The 22,092-nt window shown below is 50.1% G+C and overlaps 2 protein-coding genes across 10 annotated transcripts in view; both read left to right on the top strand.

Annotated features, from left to right (window-relative positions):
- Positions 1 to 288: 288 nt before the first annotated feature.
- Positions 289 to 22,092, top strand: part of UBL7 (ubiquitin like 7) — a 33,298-nt gene continuing 11,494 nt past the window's right edge. Inside the window, exons 1-13 of one of the 7 annotated variants that reach the window (XR_003923376.2) lie at positions 340 to 623; positions 773 to 1,002; positions 1,542 to 1,661; positions 2,322 to 2,404; positions 2,523 to 2,607; positions 3,293 to 3,350; positions 3,893 to 4,026; positions 4,493 to 4,542; positions 5,238 to 5,405; positions 5,644 to 5,766; positions 6,141 to 6,304; positions 10,523 to 10,584; positions 11,791 to 11,938. Coding sequence is in view for 5 of the 7 variants with exons in the window: in XM_030014255.2 (XP_029870115.1) it covers positions 819 to 1,002; positions 1,542 to 1,661; positions 2,322 to 2,404; positions 2,523 to 2,607; positions 3,293 to 3,350; positions 3,893 to 4,026; positions 4,493 to 4,542; positions 5,238 to 5,405; positions 5,644 to 5,766; positions 6,141 to 6,278 (1,143 nt within the window). In the remaining 2 variants the exon portion in view is untranslated. The other 6 variants (XR_005932350.1, XM_030014258.2, XM_030014257.2 and 3 more) reach the window with 6 other exon arrangements.
- SEMA7A (semaphorin 7A (John Milton Hagen blood group)) overlaps positions 12,961 to 22,092 on the top strand; it is a 32,000-nt gene continuing 22,868 nt past the window's right edge. For 2 of the 3 annotated variants that reach the window (XM_030014251.2, XM_030014250.2), the window contains exons 1-2: positions 12,967 to 13,070; positions 18,134 to 18,354. In XM_030014251.2, coding sequence (XP_029870111.1) covers positions 18,243 to 18,354 — 112 coding nt within the window. In that variant the 5' untranslated portion in view covers positions 12,967 to 13,070; positions 18,134 to 18,242. Of the gene's footprint in view, positions 13,071 to 18,133; positions 18,355 to 22,092 lie in introns of all 3 variants that reach the window. The other variant, XM_041123363.1, reaches the window with a different exon arrangement.

The following is a 22,092-nucleotide window of genomic DNA, read 5'->3' as shown; positions in this document are numbered from 1 at the left end:
ATTTGGGGTAAACGCTGTACAAATGGTGTCGGGGCACCATTTAAAGCTGCTGTGCGTGGTGCAGACCCATTTTAAGAGCTGTCGGGGAGGAAGGCTTGACCGGTATGTGGCTCTCGCCGCCGCCTTGTACTTTCATGGTAACTGGGCTTTTTTTAGAACGCGAACGGCTCTTCTTGTCGGAAAAAAAGTTGGTGCCTTGGCACACGTTCCCTACCGCGGAGTCGCCCGGCGGGGCGCGCCGCCTCCCGCTGGCGGGACTCCGTTTCCCAGGGTGCAGCGCGCAGCCGCGCAGCACTTCCGCTTCCGGCGCGCCCGGGGGATGCGGGTAGAGCGGAGCTGAGGGGCGGTCGGGGCTTTGGGGGGGGTCTGGAACTGCTGGGACCCATCGCTGAACCGCCACGGGCGTCTTGCCCCGCATGCCCCCTCTGCTCCACCGTCTCTGTGCCGGGAAACGGGGCTTTCGGGGGGTGGAGGGTGGCCCGGGGCGGGGGGGGGGTGTGTGTACCCGCCAGGAGAACCGGGCTGGGCCTTGCTCTTGGCTTCTCTTCTTCCTCGGCTGAGTGTTGAGGCTAGCAGGGGTGTTTCTGCCTTCCCTGTAGCTTCAGACGCGGCTTAAGACCGAGGTAGGTGCCTAAAAAACACGGCTGTGTGTTGGTCAGGCCTCCTGTTAATTTTCTGTGTGCTTCCCAGCAAGGGTGAAGCCTGTGAATTTATAAGGCGTTTGTCTGGTTAATGGAGAGTCTCACTTCGGCTGGTTTTCCTCCCTTTCCAGAGCTTTGCGGGTCTTAGGTTGGCTTAGGTTCAGTGAGAAGGCTGAAATGTCCCTGCCGGAGTGGCACATCGCGGTGAAGCTGGCGGATCAGCCGCTGGCTCCCAAATCCATCTTACGTTTGCCAGAGACAGAGCTGGGAGAATGCCCGCTCGGTGGATGCAGCATCTCGTACCTCAAGCAGCTCATCACCGGCAAGCTGCAGGAGTCCGTCCCAGACCCTGAGCTCATCGGTAGGTGCCTGCGTGGGTCGTGTCAAAGTCCTACCGCTTGGGGCCACCCTCTTCCTCCTTCTGTTAGTGGTGTTGGGCTGGTGGGATGACTTGGCACAACCAGATAGCACGGCGTGGGGGCTCAAAGCACGCTCCAGAGACTCTGCTGCGCCGTAGTGGTCTTGGGACCTCGTGATTTGGATGGTTTGTTCTGCGTTTGCTTGGGATCACAGTGCTCCTGCAGCACCAGTGCCCTCGTTAAGAAACCTTTTGACTTGCTAATACCAATGTGTCCTTGTGAGATCTCTTATGAGAACTGAGAGAGAGGTCAGCTCCTCTAAAGGAGGTGGCAAAGTCACATTCTGTGAGTCTCGGCTCCACGATGTCCTCCCTGAATCTCAGCTCCATCATTTCCCTGTGTTACGGAGTCCCTTTGCTGCCGACCAGGTGAAGCAGCTGCACGTGTGGAGCAATAACCCCCAGGCAGTTCTCACTTAAAGACCCCAGGCCCTTTCTGAGTGTGCCATAGCTGTTTATCTTTAGATGTTTCTCTCTCCTAGATCTGATCTACTGTGGCCGTAAGCTGAGGGATGACCAGACGCTTGATTTTTATGGTATCCAGTCTGGCTCCACCGTTCATGTCCTGCGCAAGTCCTGGCCTGAGCCTGATCAGAAGCCAGGTGAGGCGGAGACAGTGTGAGTTACTGCTTGGATCTCCTCGGGATGTGTTTGGTGTGGGGCTCTTGTGACTAAGGAACAGCTTCTCTTGTGATTTGTTTCTGGGAGGCTGATGTGAGGTTTGGAGGAGGAATTGATTGATATGTTTGTGTGGGATCTCTCCACCTCTAACAGCAGTAAATGAGTGTTATGTTTTCTTGCTGATGGAAGAGTTAAGGAATGAGCTACGTAATGTGGAGAGCGAGTATCCTTTCCTTAATTGACTGTGACCAATTTTAGGGTGTTGCCAGAGAACCAGGAACAAAGCGACTGGTTACTCAGCTTGAGGGATGAGCAGGCTTGTGTGCGTTCCTAGTCTGTCTGACTGTAGAATAAGATGGGTTGGTTTAGAGTTGCTACTTTAATACAGCTCCTTTTGTAGGTGTAGGAGGATACATCTATATCTGGAAGCTGAGAGTGCAGTTATTTGTTACGCTGTGGTAACTGTACTGAGACATTCACAATCACTAGTCTGTGCCCTTCTTCTCTGAGTTAGCTGAATCCAGGGGCATTACAGAATCACTACTGCTACTGCAGCATGGAAGTCCCAGTGGCATGCAGAATGGCTATTAAAGCTGACAGAGGGAGAACCACATTTTGTTCTGTCGTTTTTCCTCCCTCAGAGCCTGTGGATAAGGTGGCAGCAGTACGGGAGTTCCGGGTCCTTCACACTGCCCTGCACAGCAGTCCTGCCTACAGAGATGCAGTGAGTGGGGCTTCATACTGTGCTGTCTGGGTGTCTTTTGTCTGTCCCCTCTTTGTGAAGAGACTCCCATGGTGGAGCCTTGTTGTGCGATGCCGCTGTTCTCTAATTTCTCTGACAGGTCTTCAAAATGCTGGGGAACAAGGAGTCGCTGGATCAGATCATTGTAGCTACTCCCGGCCTCAGCAGCGACCCTGTTGCTTTGGGTGAGTCCAGATGTGATCCAGAGGATCTGAGGAAAGCCAAATAAAGATAGTCCGTGTTTAATTCCTGACACAGGGACAGGAGAGTTCCCTTTCTCTAGAGAAAGTGCCTTGTCAGTCCCTTTGTGGAGCATAAAAGTCGGTCCCTGCTCAGGGGTCAGAGCTGTCCTCTGTTGGTAATGTTTGGGGCTGGATGCTGACTTTGAAAGGATTAGGCAATGTGGAGCCCAGAGGAGAGCAGTGGGGATGGATGCTTTCACCCTGCTCCAAAGTGTTACAAAAATGTTCATTAAATCTAGCTTGCTTGTTCTGGCCCGGGATGCTACTAGCCTTTTTGGCACATTGCTGTGAGGCAGGTGGAATATGGGATGCAGTCACAGCCGGGCTGGAGTGAGCTGGGTGCCAGATTTGATCCTGCCCTTAAGGTGGAGCTGTCTGTGCTGGAGCACAGCCCATGGGATCTGCTGGGAAAGCCCCATCCCTTGGGTGTGTGGCTGTGATCGAGAGTCTCTCCAGGAAGACATAAAAGGATTCAGAGAGAACAATAATAGAGTATTTATGGTGTCTGCTAGTGACTCAGTTCCTGAAAAACAATTTATTCTTCTGGTTTTTCCCATGACTCTTGTTTGAGTGGCTCCTGTTTCTTGTATCCTGTCTCCTACTTGTCACGTTTCCTGATCCCTCCCAGGAGTCCTACAGGACAAGGATCTCTTTTCAGTGTTTGCAGACCCCAACATGCTGGACACGTAAGTTCACGTAAGCTGGCGCAGTGACTAAGCAATGCCTTTGTTGCACTGTTGTATAGACTGCTTCTCTCTGGGTGGGAGAGAGAGTTCTGCTCCTGCCTGCCAGTACATGTGCACCAGGCCAGAGACTCAGGGTAGGACACTTCCTCAGCAGCAGCAGGAATGAGGGAGCTGATACTTTGATACACATCTACCTCCACTGTTGGATTAAACCAAAGGATATTTAGTGAGAGACAGGGCCATCGTTGCCTCCAGATAGTGGGTTCAAACCTGGTTCTGGTTGCTCACAGCAGAGAGTTGCTCCCCTGAGAGCATATGGGAGATGTGTACTGTGGGAGGGTCAACATGGGATCAAGAAGGAGCTCCAGCTTCTTCAGCTGCGTGGAGCAATGTGGGGAGGTGTGTGTTTCTGGACAGCCAAAGGCAGTGGTGTTGGTGCAGCCAGTGGGGATGGCTGTGCTGTAAGTTCTTTGTCAGTATTGAGCTGCTGATGTCTTAGTTTCCCTGTGTACAGTATTCATCCTTCTGCTCTTTCTCTCCAGGCTAATCCCAGCTCACCCTGCGCTTGTGAATGCCATTGTCCTTGTTCTGCACTCGGTGGCTGGCAGCACCCCTCTCCCAGCCCCAGAGACGTCCTCCCGAGGCATGTCCTCCGGCTCCTACCGGGACATGCCAGGTACATTCAGCCACACAGATGAGTGGGGAACCTGCAGAAATGATGTGCTGCGGGATTTACAGACAAATTTGTGCTGTACTGACAGAGTCATCCCCAGGCTGGAAGGAAAAGAGGTTTGGGTTCCTGAGCTAGAAACATGCACTGTGGTTTGAGAGATTCTGCACTGTGTGAGACTCATCTGGGGCACTTTGGCCTCAGGGCCTCTCCCAACCAAGTGTGTATAATGACTGTTGGTAGCAGAGTGCTGTGGCCTCTGTTTTGTGCAAATGATGGGCCTGACCTGTCTTCCACTGACCTGCTGCATGTGAACTTGTTAGTCCTGCGGCCTCTGTCCTAACCAGTGCGTTAGGACAGCTGGGGCTGAGCGTGGCTGCATGGCCAAGGACTCCACGGGATTCTCATCTGGTGCCTAATTCCGACCAGCACCCCGTTTTCTACATCTCTTGATTCTCTTTTCTGTTGGCAGGTGGCTTTCTGTTTGAAGGTCTCTCTGATGATGAAGATGACTTCCACCAGGTAAGTGGCCAGGTCAGGTGGAATGGCAGTTTGGGACTTGCAATACGGGTTTAAGTTTTCTCTCTTCCCATCTCACGAGCGGCACGAGCTGTTCTGGTCCTAGGGGCATTGTGGAGACAAACATATTGATTGTGGTGTGCATGGATGCTGTTCATGTTAGTATTTTCTTGAGTGCTGAGGGAGGGTCACAACAGAAGAATGCAGAAGCACTACTTGGAACTGCACTTGTCCTGAGAGTAAACACCTTCATAGCTAAATTGATGCAGAGACAGTTGTGCACAGATATGCATGGCTGAGAAGCATGGGAGTGTTGGTTCCTGCCCTTCTTCTGTGATGTAAGAAGGTTTTCCTCTCCAAAGGACAAAGTATTTTGTAAGAGAAATTGCATGTTTAGGCTGAAAAAGTGCCTGTCAACAGCTAACTGTTTTGTTACAGGCTCATAACGCTTTGTCTTTAAGCTGATGGATGGTACATTAACATCTTCTGCAGTTTTGTAATAGCTGAGTTTGTGGAAAAAAGCACATCCCATTCTGTCATGTTTATTTTTTAAAAGTTCTCCACTTGTGAGTTTTAGGTATTGTAGGAAAGGGATCCCTGGGAATGAGCATGAGCCAGATTTTACTGGGACATGGACACCAGGATCAGAGGTGGGGGTGGTTTTTGTTGGTTTGTTTTTTTTTTTTTCCTCCATGCAGAGCACAAGATCTACACCATCCAGCAGCACTTCTGGTTCCCGCCCAGCTTCCCTTGGCTATGCTGGGGCTGCTGGACCCCGGCCGATCACGCAGAGCGAGCTGGCGACCGCGCTGGCACTGGCAAGCACCCCAGAGAGCAGCTCCCACACACCCACCCCTGGCACCCAGGTACAATGGCAGTGCAGCAGCTAGGGAGATCCTCCTGGGCTGTAAAACCAGTGCTTGACCGAGTGCAAGCCCCACTCAGGTCTGGGGGCCCTTGCTGCTTTATTTTCTTATGGCTGAGTTCTCCTCCATACAGGCTCAAGGAGGCGTGATGGTGGGGTGCAGCAGGCGTTGCTCTGTGCTGGCTCTGGTTCCTGTGACAAGTGTTCTCCTGATCCACGTACAACTTGTTTCCTCCTAGGGTCACTCCTCTGGGACCTCCCCAATGTCATCCAGTGTCCAGTCAGGAACACCCATCACCAATGACCTCTTCAGCCAGGCCCTGCAGCATGCCCTGCAGGCCTCAGGGCAGCCCAGCCTGCAGGTCAGTGTCACAGCCTTTTCCTTCAGGAGCCTGTGAAAGCCCCGTACCGCATTGAGTGTTGCAGGGTGGAGGCGGTTCTTCCAGTTGCCTCCTGTGGCAGCACATTAAGCTGAAAGGGCCATCACCGGAGAAGTGCTTCTTGCAGGAGGCATGATAGACCTAAGCAAAAGTACTGGGAGGGTGGGCTGGTGGATTTGGGGAGTTTGCAGCAAGACTTTGAGCTTTCCAGATCTGTTTGCACACTTGGCATTGCACTTGTGAGCTAGAGAGAAGTGGGAGAATGCAGTGTGGAAGAGTGGGCTGTGGAGAAGGCTGTTTAGTTTCTGCTTGGACTCTTGCACCTACCCTTAGCTGCCTTTGTTTCCCGTCTGTAGAGCCAGTGGCAACCACAGCTTCAGCAGCTGCGAGACATGGGCATACACGATGATGAGCTAAGTCTCCGAGCCCTGCAGGCCACTGGAGGGGACATTCAGGCTGCCCTGGAGCTCATCTTTGCTGGTGGGGCTCCCTAGCTTTTTGGGCAGGAGAGGCTGGACTGGTGAGTTGCACTGAGGCAGCTGTGACATTCCTTGGTCTGGGACTTGGCCCTGAAACTCTGCACTGGGGTTCCTCTTTCCAGCATGGAGCAGTTGGGGTGGCTGCTCCTTTCCTTGCAGGTGGGCAGTGTGCTCCTGTTTGAGAGCACTAACCATGCTGAGGGCAGCTCCTCCAGATCCAGATACCTCTCTCCAATCTCCTCCTTCTGGCCACCAGAGACGAGACCTCAGAACTTTGTCCAGCACGGAGAAAGAGGTGGCTCTGTGTTGGAGAGATGTGGCACCTATGGTTCCGCAGTCTTAGATCCGTCAACACGTTTTCCTGCCTGTTCTTTCATTCCTGCCCACCTGACATGCCTCAGTCTATCTTGTTTTGCTGTTGTGGTCCCTCTGTGTTTAACTGTATTAAATGAACTATATTCACTTGCCTGTTGTTTGGATTGTGATCTGTCCTGGGTTCTGTTCCAGATCTGTGAGGCAATGTGCTCATTGCATGAAGCAAACTGGAGAAAATGCTTTGCCTGTTGTAGGACTGTTGTTATTTCAGCAGAGGGCACTCCTCTTGCAGAGCACAGCTGTATCTGTTAGGAGAGCAGTGTTTGGGGTGTAGCTGACCTGCATAGCCATCCTGCCATGAGTTAGGCCAATACAAAAGAACTATTTGTGCTACAGGTGTTCTCCAAGAAGGTGCTGCAGAGAAGCATCATGTTTCTTTCTTAGCAGAAACCGATTTGTTCTCAGTTGTGCTGGGTAAGGCTGGTAGAGTCCTGCAAACTGACAAGAGCAAGGGTACAGGTGCAGGTACATGGCCACCACAGGGTGACAGTAAAAAAAAATGACAAGCACAAGGCGTGAGGGAATTGCTGAAGAGCATGAGGTGCTGCCGAATGACTTGGCAGGAGAAATGCCTTGCCTCTGACACAGTTTACCCTGTTGGTCAGTGTTTTCTTAAGTGTCTTCTAGAAATCCTGGGTGCCATGTTCGAGGTGCCTAAGACCTGAGCTGCAATCAAAGGCATTTGCCTCTAATTACAGTCAGTGGGAGCTGAGAGAAGCCAGAATCAGAGCTGGGCTTGGCTTCAGTCTGATTGTACCCTTGAGATTAACAAGGCATGAAAATGGGAGCTGCTCTGCCTGAAATGCCACCATGCGTTACTTGGGAAGCTAAAAGCAGAAAATGCTTTCATACCTTCAGGCTGCCTGTGCTCCCCTCTAATTCCTCTCCAAGCCCTACGATTGCTTGCTGATACGATCTCAGCTATCACCCAGCAAATGCTGGATTGTTCTCTCCAGGGTAGCCCATTGACTGATAGACTTTAATCCTGTCTAGAGGATTAAGTCTCTCAGGAGGGAGGGACAGTTTTTATTTTTCAATACGTAGGAGATAAGATGTGATGGACATAACTGGCTTTCCTGACTAGATACACCCTTCCAGGTTACTGCCCTCATTACCCACTTTGGAAACCCAGTCCAGATGATGGCTATGATTTTACATGTGTGAAAACCGATTAACTTGTTCCCATCCCTGGTGCCTTCGCCCCTTGCTTTGCTGAGGGAGTGGCTAGCATATGCACAACATCCTCCCTCCCTCCCTTCCCCACTGTGGAGACAAGCCCTGCTCTCAGCCCTCAATCCTCCCAGGCTAACTGAGGATTAGCTGTATCGCAGATGCTGCTGCCCAAAGCTGGAAAGCATTTGCAGGCCTTCTCAGACCTGCTCAGGGCTAGCAGGACTTGCTGTGGGACCAGGGCGACTGGTTTGCTTTTCTGTACCATGTCAATTCTCAGCTTAGGCCAGCTTGGGGTTATTGGTGTCCCAAAGTGGTATTGCTTTTCTGTCCTGACCTTGCTCTTATGATTTGATCAGTTTGACCCACATTTTGTACTAAGTAGTTTTTTCTGTTATAATGGCTATTTCTGCTTCTCCCTGTGTCCCCATGTAACAGAATTGCCTGGATGCTTTGTACAGAAAGAACTTTTTTCCGATTTTTTTCACAAATTGTGTTACTTGGCTTGGAGCACCACATCAGATACATTCTCCGTCTGAACTGGCTATAGCAGAGAAGAACTTGGCACCGATGTTGTTCACGACGCGACTGATGCATGCGCTTCACTTCCCTCATCTCGCCTGCCTTTGGCTGCCTAGAATAGACGTGCTCAGCAACCAGGCAAATTTAGAGACGCAGGGATGGGAAGAGAGGCTCTGCCTGGCACCTGCAGGGCTGGTGATGGAGGAGGAGGAGGAAGGGAAACTTTGATGCAGGAGCTCTTGTAGGAGAGTGGAAGTTCAGAGATCCTCAGAACTGGCTCTGCAGCAGCCAGGTGAGCACTGCCTTCCCACCTGCTCTAATGGCCGAGTGCCTTCTGCCTTGAGATGAAAGCGATGCTGGCAGCCACCTCTGTGCAGAGAAAGCTCAGCCAGCACAGCCTCTGCCAAGGGGGAGATACCAGCCAGGGGGAGGCTGCAGGAGGCACACGCTTGTTTGGAGAGGCCCTTTGCCTGGGGTTAGCCTAAATGTGGCTTATGGGGATGTAGCATGAGGTCTCTTGTCTGAGCCAGTTGTCCTGACTTCTACAGTCATTGGAGGAGCCTATATCCTGAGAGAGGTATTGGAACAAAGCTGGAATGAGTCTGGGAGGTGCTGGTATCCATTGCTTGCTGAGAAAGCAGCTAAGCCCAGGCACTAACTTGCCAGTGGCTGAACACAACAGATTCTGCTCTTTGGGAGCAAATTGTGATGCGCTGTCTCCTGCCTGCCTGTTCCTTGTGGTCCACCCTTGGTGCCACTGCCCTGACAACCTTCACCTCCTCTTGCACCAGCTTTGGTTGTTGGGTCTTGGCTTATCTGTATCCTGCCCGCAGCAGGTGTTTTCAGTAGTAATGGTAGCAGTTGTTTGTACTCCTGTGTTTTTGGTAGTCTTGTTATTTGTTCTGGTGCTTGACTGTCAATGCTGGTGCATTATGGACACCTGCAGGGGTTGGCAGTTTGGCTGGGATCTAGGCTTTTCACCGTATGGGCTCTGCTTTTCTACTTTGGCCACCTTGATGGCTTTTTTGCCATTTCTGCCTTGTCTCTTTCTGCCTAAGACAGTCCTGAGCTGACTGTCTCCATGAGGAGCAGAGCAGTGTTGAGGGGGGTAATTTTCCAGCAAAAGGGTGAAATGGAGACAGAGCAGAATCTCCCAGGCTTCACGTCCCTGATGGCTTTTGCAGTACCTCAGCCTGTGTGACTGCCCACCTCCGTCTTCCTCTGCTTTCACAATGATGCTGGAGCCTTCCCATGTGTGAAGTGAATACAACCAGCAAGATCTATCCCAGGAGCAGATGGTGTTTGAGGTATTAATTGTTTATGTGCAGACACGGCCTCTCTGGTCTGGGCATGCTTGGGTGGTTTGTTGGATCAGAGCATAAACTGCCAAAGTTTTAAGCTCATCAGCCTTGATTTCTGACTTCATATGACTAGTGTTGGAGAGATTTCCCCTCATCTTCCCACATGTCTCCAGTATTTCAGAATAAATGTTTCTTCCTTGCTTCCCCAGCCAGACAGAGGCTCTGAGTGTCCTCTGCTTGCAGAACCCTGGCACAGGAACCAATTCCCCATCTGGGCAAGGCAGCAGAGCACCTTAAACCAGTGTTGCTGTTTTGCCCAACTCCATCCACAAACAAATGTGCAGGAGCCAGAGGACTAACCATCGCAGCGCCACGGTCATCAGGCATCTGTACTGAGCTGGGGGAGCATCGTTCTCTTCTCCCCAGCACAGTGTGGGGCTATGTACCTTGGCCCCCAGCTCATCTCTGGCACATTAATTCAGAATATTGGTGAAGGTGACTTTCTCCAGTGCTCCAGGATGCAGCAGCTGAGTGTCTCCCTCAGGATTTGCTAGGGCAGGAGTAAGCTTTGGCAGCCTGGCAGGATACATCCATGTTGTGAACAGCAGCAGGGAACTTGTCTGGCAGAGCCCTTGCCCATTGGCTTGCTTTCTTCGCAAAGGACTCGGTGCTTTCCTGGCTGCTTTCAGCTTTGTCCTTGCGGGGAATGCCAAATTGTCAGGAAACACATAATCATTTTTAGTTTTTCTTCTTAAGTTAGCTTTGTGCTGGTTCAGTGAGCTGAATGTTCTCACCGAGGGGGCCAGGCTAGTGCCAGGACAAAGGGAAGAGGGGGCAGCGGGACCTGGTGGGCTTTCCTTGGCAATAATGAAATCTTGGTCTTCCTCTTAGGCAAACTTTTGAGGAAGGAGGAAAGAGTTTTACTGATGCTGGGACAACTGATCAGGAATAAGGTGAGAGCCCACAGATCAGGGCAGGTGATACCATGCAGCTTTCTAGCAGCCTGTGTCCTGTGGGACTTAGTCTCTTTCCTAGCGTGAACCAACACTTTTCTTTAGAAGTAGCGAAAGGGGAGCTCTGTGACTTTAGTCATCAAAGCATCCTTTTAAGGAACTGTCCGTTGCACAGCAAAGAGTCCATGTGATGCTAACTGGAGAACAGCACAATAAACCAGTGCGGATTTAAGGCAACTGACTCTATTTAACTTGGTGAAAGCACAAATGTACTGAAGATGTCACACCATGAAGATTTTTCTATTTCCTAGTATTTTGTTCCATGTTTATTGTATTCTAATATTCATAAATCACAATGTTTATGAATAATCTTTTGATTTATAGTAGTGCATGTAGTTCTAGTTCTGCCTTACAAGGATGCTTGAGTTTAAGAGTATGGTAAGCAAAAGGAGAGCTCAGAGGGAAGAAGATAAACATCCTCTGATATATCTTTTGAAGTCAAGACAATGGCTGAGCCACTGGCTTTGAATGTGAAGCTTCCTGACTCTAGTCCTCTTGAACTGAGCCTGGAAATTTTGAAAAAAAACCACACACCCCCCCCCCCAGTGCTCTGAAGGTGAGACCAGGGATTTGGGGGAGCATTTCTGACCACACAGTCTTTCTAGCTGACTTCTGGGTGTTCCAGGCTGCCAGCACACAGAATGGTTATCCAAAAATCACTCAGAGACTTTTTTTTCCCTACCATTGAAATAAATACCTTGCTGATTTAAGAGCATGGTCCACTTGTTCAGCAGGCTGCGTTAGTTTAGGTGTTGAGTTTGAGGGAGAAGCTGGAGAGCTGTGGAGTTCCACTCCAGGGGTGATAAAAGCATGAAACGGCTTATGTAGGATCAGAGCCAGCATCCCCTGTCTTCCTGCAATGGCCAATGACAGATGCTGCAGAAAAACGTAAGAACAGGGTGAGTAGAGGAAGATCCATCTCCAGTAGATTTTCCAGCATCCAGTCATCTGAGGTTTAGGGACTTTTAGAGCTACATATGGGGTGTTAGTAGTTAACAGTAGTTAAGTAGTCACTTAATCTTGCTAAAGCAGAAAGGGTTGCTAATGACAGGAGAGCTCTGTAATCCCCCAGCATGCTGCCCTGACATCCTGCAGAGCAGACTCCAAACTGTTTACCTTTCTGTTAATTGGTTTGTTTGCATACAGCCTGTTCCAGGGAAGGGAAGGACTGCTGACCATCCTGTCTCTGCAGGATTCCTTTTTGAGGTCTAGCTCCCTGGCATTAAATGCTTTGATCCCAATGGATCCTCAGTTATACATAATTTAATCATCCGATGGATCCTGCCAACTGGTGTCTGGTCAAGTGAGTTCATGTCCCTTTATTCTTCCTCCGCCTCATTTTTTTTTATTCTTCTCTTCCTCCTCTCCCAAAAGTCTGTGACCTGGTTGTTTATGGCTTCCTGCAATCACTTTTCCAAACGAGCTGTGTGGGAGTGATCTGGACACATAACAACCAGGAAGCAGGTGACAGGCATGAAGCCTGCACAAGGAAGGGCAGATAGCAGGCAGGAAGAAAGAGGAGCTCTTCCCTGCCCAGGCCAGTGTCCCTTTGAAGAGTTTTGGCAGGTCACAGGGAAAAATAAGTCAAACGGGTCCAGCACATGGTGAGGTCCTGAGCTGTTCCCACTCTCCTGCCGGAAGAGATGGAGAGCTTCCCATGTCTGATGGAAAGAGAAACCAGTGCATCTGTGGTGCTGAGCCTTCATGTCACCAGGCAGGCTCAGAGTTTAGAGCCAAGGACAGCGCTGAACTGCAGATGCTTACCTTCTGCGTCATTTGGCCCAGGGCTGGCTAGCAGGGGCCAAAATAGGCAGGAGGAGCAAGAGATAGACCACTTTTTAGATGTCTCTCCCTTCCTGGCAAGACAGATATCACTGCTGGAAGTACTTGAACACTACAAGGTCAGCTTAATATCTTTAAAATAGTTTACTTTCCTGAGCAGCCTCCACTTAATCTTCTGCGCCTGGCCAGTTTGTAAGAGACTCTGTTGGCATTTTTCCCAGCAGCAATTTTAAGTGGCTTCTTGGGGACCAGGTGACTTGCTTTGATTCCCCAGAGGAAAAGGTGGACTTAAATTCTAACCCATATTATGGCAGGGGATGGGAGAGCAGATTGTAGAGAGTGAACCTTAACTTGTGTGTTACCAGGAGGACTTTGTGGGTTTAATGGAGCTGATAAAGGGGGCTTATAAGCTTGTTTATGGGATTGTGGGTGCTGGACCCTTTGTAGGGCTGTTCAGAGCAGCTGGCAGATGTGGGAATTGGTATTGGTGAGGAGGCTGCTTTGCCCAGTGCTGAAACATAGCCTTTCCCACAGGAGAGCGTGGTAACTGCTCTGCAGCATGCGGCGATGCTGCTCTGAAGTCCAGGCCCTGCCAGGAAGTAGAGGAGCACAGTGGTCAAGAAAAGAAACACCAAGAGTTTCAGGTAAGCAAAAACACAGTCTGGCCTGCTGGGCCCTTGTAGGAAGACATTGCTGACGCACTGTGCGGCATTAGTATATCAATATGCAGCTGTCGTGGTGGGAGTGCGGCAGATCAATCTCAACAAAGCAACTTATTTCTGTTCTTTTTTAACTTTCTTTTAATTGGGTAGGACTGTGCATTGGATTTTATTTACTCTGCCTAAAGCCTTTGGCACCCCTGTCTGAGGGGTGTGCATACACTTGGCAGTCTGTGTCACTGATGTGCATCTGTTTTACCTCCTTTCCTGCTCTGTCAGTGAGTTCTCAATCACTATTGACAGTGCTGCTTGTTAATGAGATGATCATTCAGGTGAAATGCATTTGCCAACCAAATGGGTGTTTAATGAAGAGGGTGAGGTGTGGTTTGGGGTCATCTGGTTGAGTGGAGTTTGCGGCTAGTCCTCAGGCAGGACCTCCACAAGCTACTGTGATCAGCGAACAGTGTTGTGAAGCCCTGGTCTGGGAGGTCCTGCCTGGGGTGAGCCCCAGGGGTTTCCTCAGTGGCAGAGGGGAAAGCACTGAAGAAGGAGAGTCCCAGCTAGGGGTTTTGTGCTGCTTTCCAGGGAGTTCAGTGCAAGATGGCTCTGCCACAGGTTTCCTTTGGCAAGTCAAAGGGGTTGATCTACTAGAAAAAGATGTCCTGGGGCACATGGTTCCTTTACCCCTTCCTTGACTCGCTTTTAAAGCCCTGGGGGTGTTTAGCACATGGGGGCTCCTGACCCCTTTAATGACACTTCTTGGGGCAGTAGATTCTGTGCTGTCCTTCAGCATGATGGCAGAACTGAGAGGGAGAGGTATACCAACTGATCAGCCCCCCCAGACTCAGTCCAGCTTAAACAGCCGATGGAGATGAGCTTGCATGAAAACAGCATGCCTGGAGAGGCTGAAGGGTTGACAGCCATTGCAGGGCTGTGGCCGTAGGAGGGGACGCTTGATGTGGTAGCTGTCTGCAAGGAATGTGAGTTGGGCAGGAGGATTTGTGTGTTGAAAGCAGAATGCAGCAGCTTGCTGATAAATGGTCTGCTTTGCTTCTTTCCCACCTCACTTTGTCATCTGAGGACTGAAAGACCTGTGGTCAGTGATAAAAGAAACAGTGCGTGGAATTTCACTTTTTTCCCTCTCAAACCCCATGCTTATAAGTCGACTTCCCAAAGGCGAAATACAAGGGGTAAGAAATAGAAGGTCTGATCTTCCAAAGCTCTACAATGGTCATTTATACTCGTGTCCTGGCCTCATGGGACATCAGTCCATCCTACAGCAGGGTCCCTGCACAGGCAGGGTTTAACAGAGGATTTCCCATGCTCTGTGTCAAAAAGTGCAGTCTCCCAATCTTGTCTAGGGAGGGACTGTGGAAACACATGCACACGTGTGGCATGCTGGACCTGGTGAACATCCTCAGCCCTTTGTGCCATGTTCAGAAAGGACCCTCTTTGTACTGTTATGAAGCAGCTATGGCTGATAACAGCCAGAGATCGAGGTTTCAGGAAGAGATGGCACAACAGAGGAAAGATCTTGCCTGGCTTGTCAGGTTTCTGGAAGAGATGGCACGACAGAGGAGAGAGATTGCCTGGCTTGTCAGGTTTCTGGAAGAGATGGCACAACAGAGGAAAGATCTTGCCTGGCTCTTGCAGGGATAAGAATGTGTTGTTGATGTTTTGTTTTGTTTTGTTTTTTTCCATGGAAGATTTGTCTGTGTTCAAATCTATCACGCCTACTGGCTGTTTCCCAGGGTCACATTCCTGGCCTGGGGTTAGCAGAAGGTAATTGGTATGTTCTTGTGAATAATGCTCTAACATACCTGTTCTTCTCTAATGAAAAGATACCAACTAAAACGGGAGGTTTCATAATAGTTTGGCTGCCTGGGCCGCAAACGTTGAAGCCGTCTGTCTCCTCTGCAGTGATGAATAAAACTGTTCCTCTTAAGGAAAATCTGTGCTTTATGACTTTTACAAGATACTTGGGGAAGCTGCCTTCGGATCTGTGTTGGAACAGAGTATCATGATCTGGAAAAAAACTGCACAGAATTTGCACTGTGGAAGATTTGCTACTTGAGTGAAGCAGGAGGAGGCTGAGCAGGGAGTTCGTGCCTGGATTCTGATTGCTTGTGTATGCATTCCTTGTTGGGCAGTGGAGGACATGGCATGCGGCTGAGCAGGTCCTGAGCAAACAAACTCTGTCACAGAAGTGCTGGCCTGTTTTGGGTCAGGCATGTGTGTACTTAATGCACAGCGGGTTTCTGGCTGCATTCAGGGCACTGTTCTGTATTCAGCACCTCCTGCAAACTGGTACAGGGTTGGAGCAAGCTTGACATCAGCTCTGCGCTCCTCCCAAGCCTACAAGCTGGGCTGTTCCTTGATGAAATGTGTGCAGCATTGCACTGGGCTGCTTTGTATGCCTGTGGGACAGCCCTGCCCATGGGGAAGTCATGGTGGGGTTATTTTCCCAAAGCAGTTATTTTCCCAAAGCAGTGCACGGTGTGTGCCATGCCACTCCCTTGACCCTCCAGATCGTGCCCATGTGTTGAAGTCACTTTCCCAATGTTGTCCTGTGCAATGATCCAATGTTTCTGCACCTGTGGGAGTCAGGCTCATCCTGGCTGATCAGTCACTTTGCTGCCCTGAAGGAGCTTGTGGGGAGGAAAAAGGACGCTAAGGGGAGCTGTAGCTTCTGGAGGGAGCAAAGGCATTAGGGTGAAAGCTCAGTTGTGATGAAGACCATTATTTTGAAGAGTTGTAACCAGCATTTTGGGTGAGATGCTCCTGTATACTTGTGTTAGAAGCATGTTCCACCACTGTCACTTCTTTCTCCTCTGCTGCAGGCTCCTTTGCTGGTGAGCTGTATGCAGAGATCTCACACAGCTTTGTATTTAATTGATACACACCAAGCTCTCTGCTGAGTCTCTTGCTTAGCAAAAGCAAAAGGTGTTATAGCATCATTCTGAATCCAGGACCACAATACAGGCGTGTTCATGGGGTGGCTTATCTCCTGGTCTAGGAGATGGAGTGGGGTCTTATGTGTTGAAGTAGAAAGAGTCCAGAGATGAACACTTCCAAGTTCCTGGGGGAGTTTGAAGCTGAATGTTATACACAGGAGCATTGTATTTAGCTGTAGGTGGAAAAAAAACCTGAAAGCTAACCATGCAGAGTCCCCAGCTGTGTTAGGGCCAAGGAAAAGGGAAAAGCAAAGGATATACTGTTCTAATAAGGCAGAAACTCTCCTCATTCATCTCTGATCAGAACCCTTCTGTGTTTCCAGTTGGCAACTTTGTCAAGAATGGGAGTTGGAAGCCAGTTTCCCAGCCCACCAGCTGTGTTGTGTCATAAAAGGCAAAGCAGATAATAATATATGCAACTTTCATGGTGTAGCCCAAATTTGGGGTGGATGCAAAATGCTAAGTGCCGATATTTATTAAGGAACCATCATGGGTTGCTTGTAAATCAACAGCCTAAACCATACAATGTTTCTTTTTCACTCCTGACTGTGTGAAAGAGTCTTAATGAATAAGATGTTTCTCAGGAAGCCTTCTCTGCAAGAAAACAAGTGATAACAGCGTTTAGCACCTCTGGCATCAGTGGGGCAGGTAGAGAAATGCAGATGTCTCTGGAGGGGGAATGGGCAGTTGTTTCGAGGTGAGCAGGAATGCAAAACAGTTCAAGGCTGGGAATCACCATGCCCAAAAGTGAAAAACCAGAATGATCTGTATGTTATCATACTGTAATTACCCAAGCAGATATTTGGTTAAAGAGAAAGATGAAACCCCATACTTAAGAGTTGGTGGGAAATTCCTGTGGGTCCTTAAAATTCACTTTCAGCTGGCTCATTAATTTTTTGCTTCCTCCAAAATGCCCCCCTTGCCCTGCCACTGTTCATCTCCTTCAGGAGCAAAGCGGTCCTGGGTCTAGCTTCAATACCAACTTTAAAGAGCGCAGCTGCATCTCTCATCCTTGTGAGTTCCCCGTGGGGCTCTCCTATTCTGGTCACGTCCAACCTCGCTTTCCTTGCACGTAATGCCCTGCTCTTCTCATTAACAAACCTCACAGCGCTTCACAAAGACCATCAGCCCTTCCTGGCCTCCTGATGGGGAATCCGGAGAATGGGGAGGTTTGGCAAAGCAAAGTGACTTTCCAAAGGTTGTGCCACAGCCCTGTGGCAGGCCAGCCCCCTGAGCGGGGTGTGCTCAGCATACCGTCCTTTCGGAGAACATTAGCATCACAAAAGTAAGGGCAGGATCTTAGGAAAGGGGAGTATTTCTTCACCCCAGCTTCTAGTGGATTTTTCTCCAAGTGGATGCACTCTAGGATGTCATTTGCTCCCACACTGGCACCGGCACGCTCACAAGCACCACGATATGAGTTCGACTGGTCTGCTGGGGGGGGGGGGGGTGTGACACAGGTTAAGGGACACAGCCGAGTCATCATCATGTCTCTGGTATTTGTCTCGTAGTCTTCCTGATTTGTGATGACAAATGAATTTTTGAGCTGTGTTTTATTTTGCTAGGAGTGGCCCTTTGCTATTGTCTTATATAGCACTAGCAGGAAGAGGGCTGGCACACAAGAAATGCTGCAGCCTTGCTGCATGCTCCTGATGGTAGAGCAGAATCTTCTATTAGTGAGCTGGTCCTCATATCTAACCATGGCTTTCTGACCTTGACACATCCTTTTATTTAAGCAACTGGGAGCAGCAATCCTTTGTTATCGGTCTCTGCACCCATCATCTGCTGTTGCTTTTTGTGAGTTCTCACACACACATATTTTCATTCTTATTTCACTCGTATCAACCTTAATAGTCCTCTTACAAGTCTCTGTGATAAGTTGATTGTGAGCCTTGGGCCACCTGCAGCTTTTCTCAAGAGCCTCAAAGGTGAACAAAGCCATCAGACTCCCACCTTCCCCTTACAGAAGGAGGGAGAAAAAAGAAAGAAGGACCAAAACCCCCAGCAAAGCCTGCAGGTATGAACTGCTGAAAATCAGGTGCTAAATGAAAAGAGTCACTTTGGATTTTTTTTTTTTTTTTTTTTTAAACGTAGTCCCGCCCTCTGCTTCAGTCATTGGACGCTGCCCACTCTTTTGTATAAGGCAAGCGATGCAGCTGTCAGCCTCACAAGCTCATGATCTCTGCTCGCTGAATAAGTAGAAATGTGCAGGAGGTCGCCCGTTGCCCTCTTCGTGGCCCTGTGCGCCAGCCAGCTGGGCATGTGGGCAGCAGGGCGCTCCAAGGTGAACCCCAGGATCATCACAGCTCCACAAGGTAAGTCCCAGGCTGCGGTCAGCTGCAACCTTGAGATGCAGCAGCAGTGTCTGCAGCTGACAGCTACTCCCTGCACCGTGTATTTTCTACCTATGTCTTGTCTTTTGGGAAGAGTTGGTCTTTTTTTGTTTGTTTTGTTTCTTCGGGGAGACTTTTGGCTCTCATTAAAATGAGCTAAAACGCCTGTGATCCCGGGAAGGGGCTTCTGGCTTCTTGATTGCTTTTAATTGAATTCTTAGATCCGTGTTCTTGCCAAGTCCTTTCCTTTTTATATTCTAAAAACATTTTCCTACAACCTGGGTATATTAAAGGCTGTCAAAAAGCCCTGAAACAGGCACAGTAACCATTTCCCCTAACTTGTAGGGGAGAAGTGTGTGAAGTATGTTTGCATAATAGCTAATTTTCTTACTTATCTGATGTACTTACCCTGTTAGCTGCAAATGAGTTCTGTGAGTAAATATTTGCAGAAGATCTCTGTTCTCTGAGAAAATATATGTATGTCTGAAATGGCACGCAAGGACTTATAATCGGATCCAATTTTAGCAGAAACTGAACAAAGAAATGTTTTCAAGGAGCAAGCTTAGAGTACAGCCCAAGCTTCATGTGTTGAAAAGAGCAGACTAACGTTTACTGGTTTTATCATGTGTCTTCCAAGCTTTTTGATTAATACCCTCCAGGGAGGCTTTAACAAAAGACCTCGTCTTGTCCCTGGCGGTTCTGGTGTTTGGCTAAGCCGGCGGGTTCAGCCGAGCTGCGGATCTCATGCTGCTCTGCAGTACAACAGCTCCTCTGTGCTTCCTATTCGCCGACAACTTCAGAGGACACGAATTTCCCGTGGTTTATTCTGCGCCATCTGTTATTCTTCTGCCGTTATTTATTATGCCCTTCTTCTTCAGGCCCATCGCTGCCTGCGGATGAAGGGCTAGGAGCAGAGGAAAGGGTGGTGGGTGGGTGGCTCGAAGGTGGTCTCTGCCTGCTGTGTCCGTCGCACAAAGGGGAGAGACACCGGCAGGGAGGGCAGCGAAAGATTACTCCTAGTATTGCGTCGTTTGTTTTATCTCCTGGCAAACGAAGTGGCTCAGAAAAGGGGATGCAAGCAGGGGAGAAGGCGCAGAGCCTGAGACTGAACAGAGGGTGGGGGTCACACATTTCTCCATAGACGTTTCCCCTGCCCCGCTTGGGGTTGGGGGGGGTGGGGGGAAGGTAAATTGCTGGGGTCTGGTGTGGTTGGAAATGCCTGTCCTGGAGTAAAACTGTGCTGAGGGGGAAGAGAGAGCTCGAGTGGTTGATTTCCACCTGTCTGTGCTTGGCATGCACATGCAATATGGTCATTTGGGCTTTCCCTGCATCTGTGTCAGAGGGTGGCTTTACTGGCATTGAACACAGTGAGGATCTGTCACTGAGAAACACTGAAGCCAATTAGTGTTAGGACACTTCCCTGCAAAGGGATCAGCTTGTGCTTATCTGTTTCTTTCTCTCTCTCTCTTTTTTTTTTTTTTTTTTTTTTTTTTTTTTTTGAGAGCTTAGCTGGGACACAGGCCAAGAGGGATTTCAATTAGGGAGGTAGCGGAGGTAGCTGTGTGGCACACTTCATTAAGAGTCAGTCCCATGTCCTGTTTAACAGAGTGCATTTTGTTCAGCATAACATCTATCCCTTAGGAAGTGAGTCTGTGGGTGAGGAGGAGGGTAGAGAAGGAGGCTCTGGGGGAGGGTGAAGAAATGGGACAGGGGCAAAGAGGATGCGGTGGGCGACAGGGAGTCGTCTTTAACTTCCCCAGTGCTCCAGACACAGTGAAAGGCAAGCACAGCATCTTTAGTAAAACCTGCAGGTCAGCATACTGCTGCTGTTTGCATCCACTTATAGAGGCTTGTCCCCCGCCGTGGGGGTGACACTGTTGCAGGGGAGCTGGATGGAGAAGAGCAGCAGTCCGGGACGTTTGCGTGGGTGTTCACGCAGGGGCTGTGCCTCGTGTGCTGCATTTGCAGTGGTGCAGCGCTGGCCTCAGCCCTGGGCTCTGCAGGAGCTGGCAGCTCTTCACGTAATTAAATTTCTTACACGCCACAGCCCATCACTAGCACCAGGTACGGCAGCCTCAGCAAAGACACCTCAAGATGTTACAGCCCCGTGAGTGAAGGTAGAGGTTCCTCGTGCTGGCCAGAGCCCAGCCCTCTCCAGGAGGGAAGAGTACGTGTGCGGGATCCCTCCCTGGGCTGCGGTGCTGGCGGAGAGGAGGAAATTGGTGCTGGGCAAAGGTGCAGCTGCCCTTCCGTGTCTCAGCCTTGCTCCCCTTGCCAGCACCCTGCCAGACCCAGGAAGAGAGCCCTGGGCTCAGTGCAGGCAGCCTGAACTACTGGGCTGTTTTGCCCTGCGGTCCCTTGGTGTCCGGTTTCATAGCAAGAAATAGGCGAGAGGACATTGCGAACTGGGAAAAAAATGTGGCTGGGCTTAGGTAGCACAATCCTGAGTTCAGATCTGAAGACAAAGGGACGGAGTCAGCCTGCCTTGGTGCTTGGAGCTCCTGGATTTCAGTAATTTCAACAGTCCTGGGGACTTGGACTTGTGGTGGTGGGTGGCTGGAGCACTGTGTTCTGCAGATCTGCCTTTCTATGAATGCAGTGTGTATAAAGCCAGCCCTGAGGCCTCAGCTGCTGTTCTGCCTTTATTTTGCCTCCCTGATGCCACAGCACAGTGCAGGAGGAGGTGAGGCAGTGGCATGCTTTCTCCAAAGGTCACCCCAGTTTCAACACATGCTTGGGAGTGTTTGCCACCAAAGGCAGGGTGAGGGATTGCTGGAGCTGTCCCAGCAGCCGGCACAGGTGGCTGGCTTCTAGGTCCAGCTGGGTAAGCAGTTATTTGAAAGCATGTCTGACTCTGGCAGGGTTTCTTCTTCTTAGGGGAAAGACGCTCAGAGCAAAGGGCTGAGGTCAGCTCCAGGCCAGTGATCATATCTAAAGTGCCCAAGATCCTTTTTACTGACAAGGACTTTGCCCTCCTTCCCCTTTGCAGCTGACCCAGCACACAGATGGGTCGGATCTTCTGGCTGTTACCCTCCCCAGTGTTCTAATGAAGGAAGATTATAAATGGCAAGTTCCCTATCTGTTGAAATTTGCGGAGTGGGAGTAAGTTCGGCCTTAGCAGCCTGGGCTGGCGCAGAAGCAAGTGCTGCAACCTTGCACACCGTGTTCTTGCTTATCTTCCCTTTTATTTCCATCCTCTCCCTGCCTCCACGTATTTTTCCTAACCAAACGCTGACCAGCTGGGCTTTGCTTTGAAAAAGGTGCTTTCACAACCCACACTGAGCTTTTGCTTGTCAGCACAGATCCCGCATTTACTCCTCTGATCCATCTGCAGAGACGGAGACCGCTGTGTCCTGGGGCTGGGCAGAGCCGTCCGGGTGACAGAGAGGGCAGACACAGCCCCTCCGTACGGAGCAGGAGGGTGGCATCCCGGGCTGACTGTCTCATGACCGGAAAGTCACCGAGCATCGGGAGAGCAGAGGAGCGCAGCGAGGACGGCAAGGAGCCCGAGGGCTGGGTCAGGCTGCTCTAGCCCGGGGCCTTTGGTGCAGCACAGGAATAATTTTTAGCTACCGCCATGCTTAAGATTGTCTTGTCCCTCCCCACGTGTGTAGATCTGAGACAAACGCACAGCCCCTCTCTGGTTGCTTGCTGCATTTACGCCTTGGGGTAGGATGGGGTCTGACAGTTTAGTTATTCCCCTCTTTCTCATTAACAGGT

The sequence above is a fragment of the Aquila chrysaetos genome, chromosome 5 (genome assembly GCF_900496995.4).
Source record: "Aquila chrysaetos chrysaetos chromosome 5, bAquChr1.4, whole genome shotgun sequence".
Lineage (NCBI taxonomy): Eukaryota > Metazoa > Chordata > Aves > Accipitriformes > Accipitridae > Aquila > Aquila chrysaetos.
The sequence above is the reverse complement of the archived record's forward strand: the minus strand, read 5'-3'. Positions and strand labels throughout refer to the sequence as shown.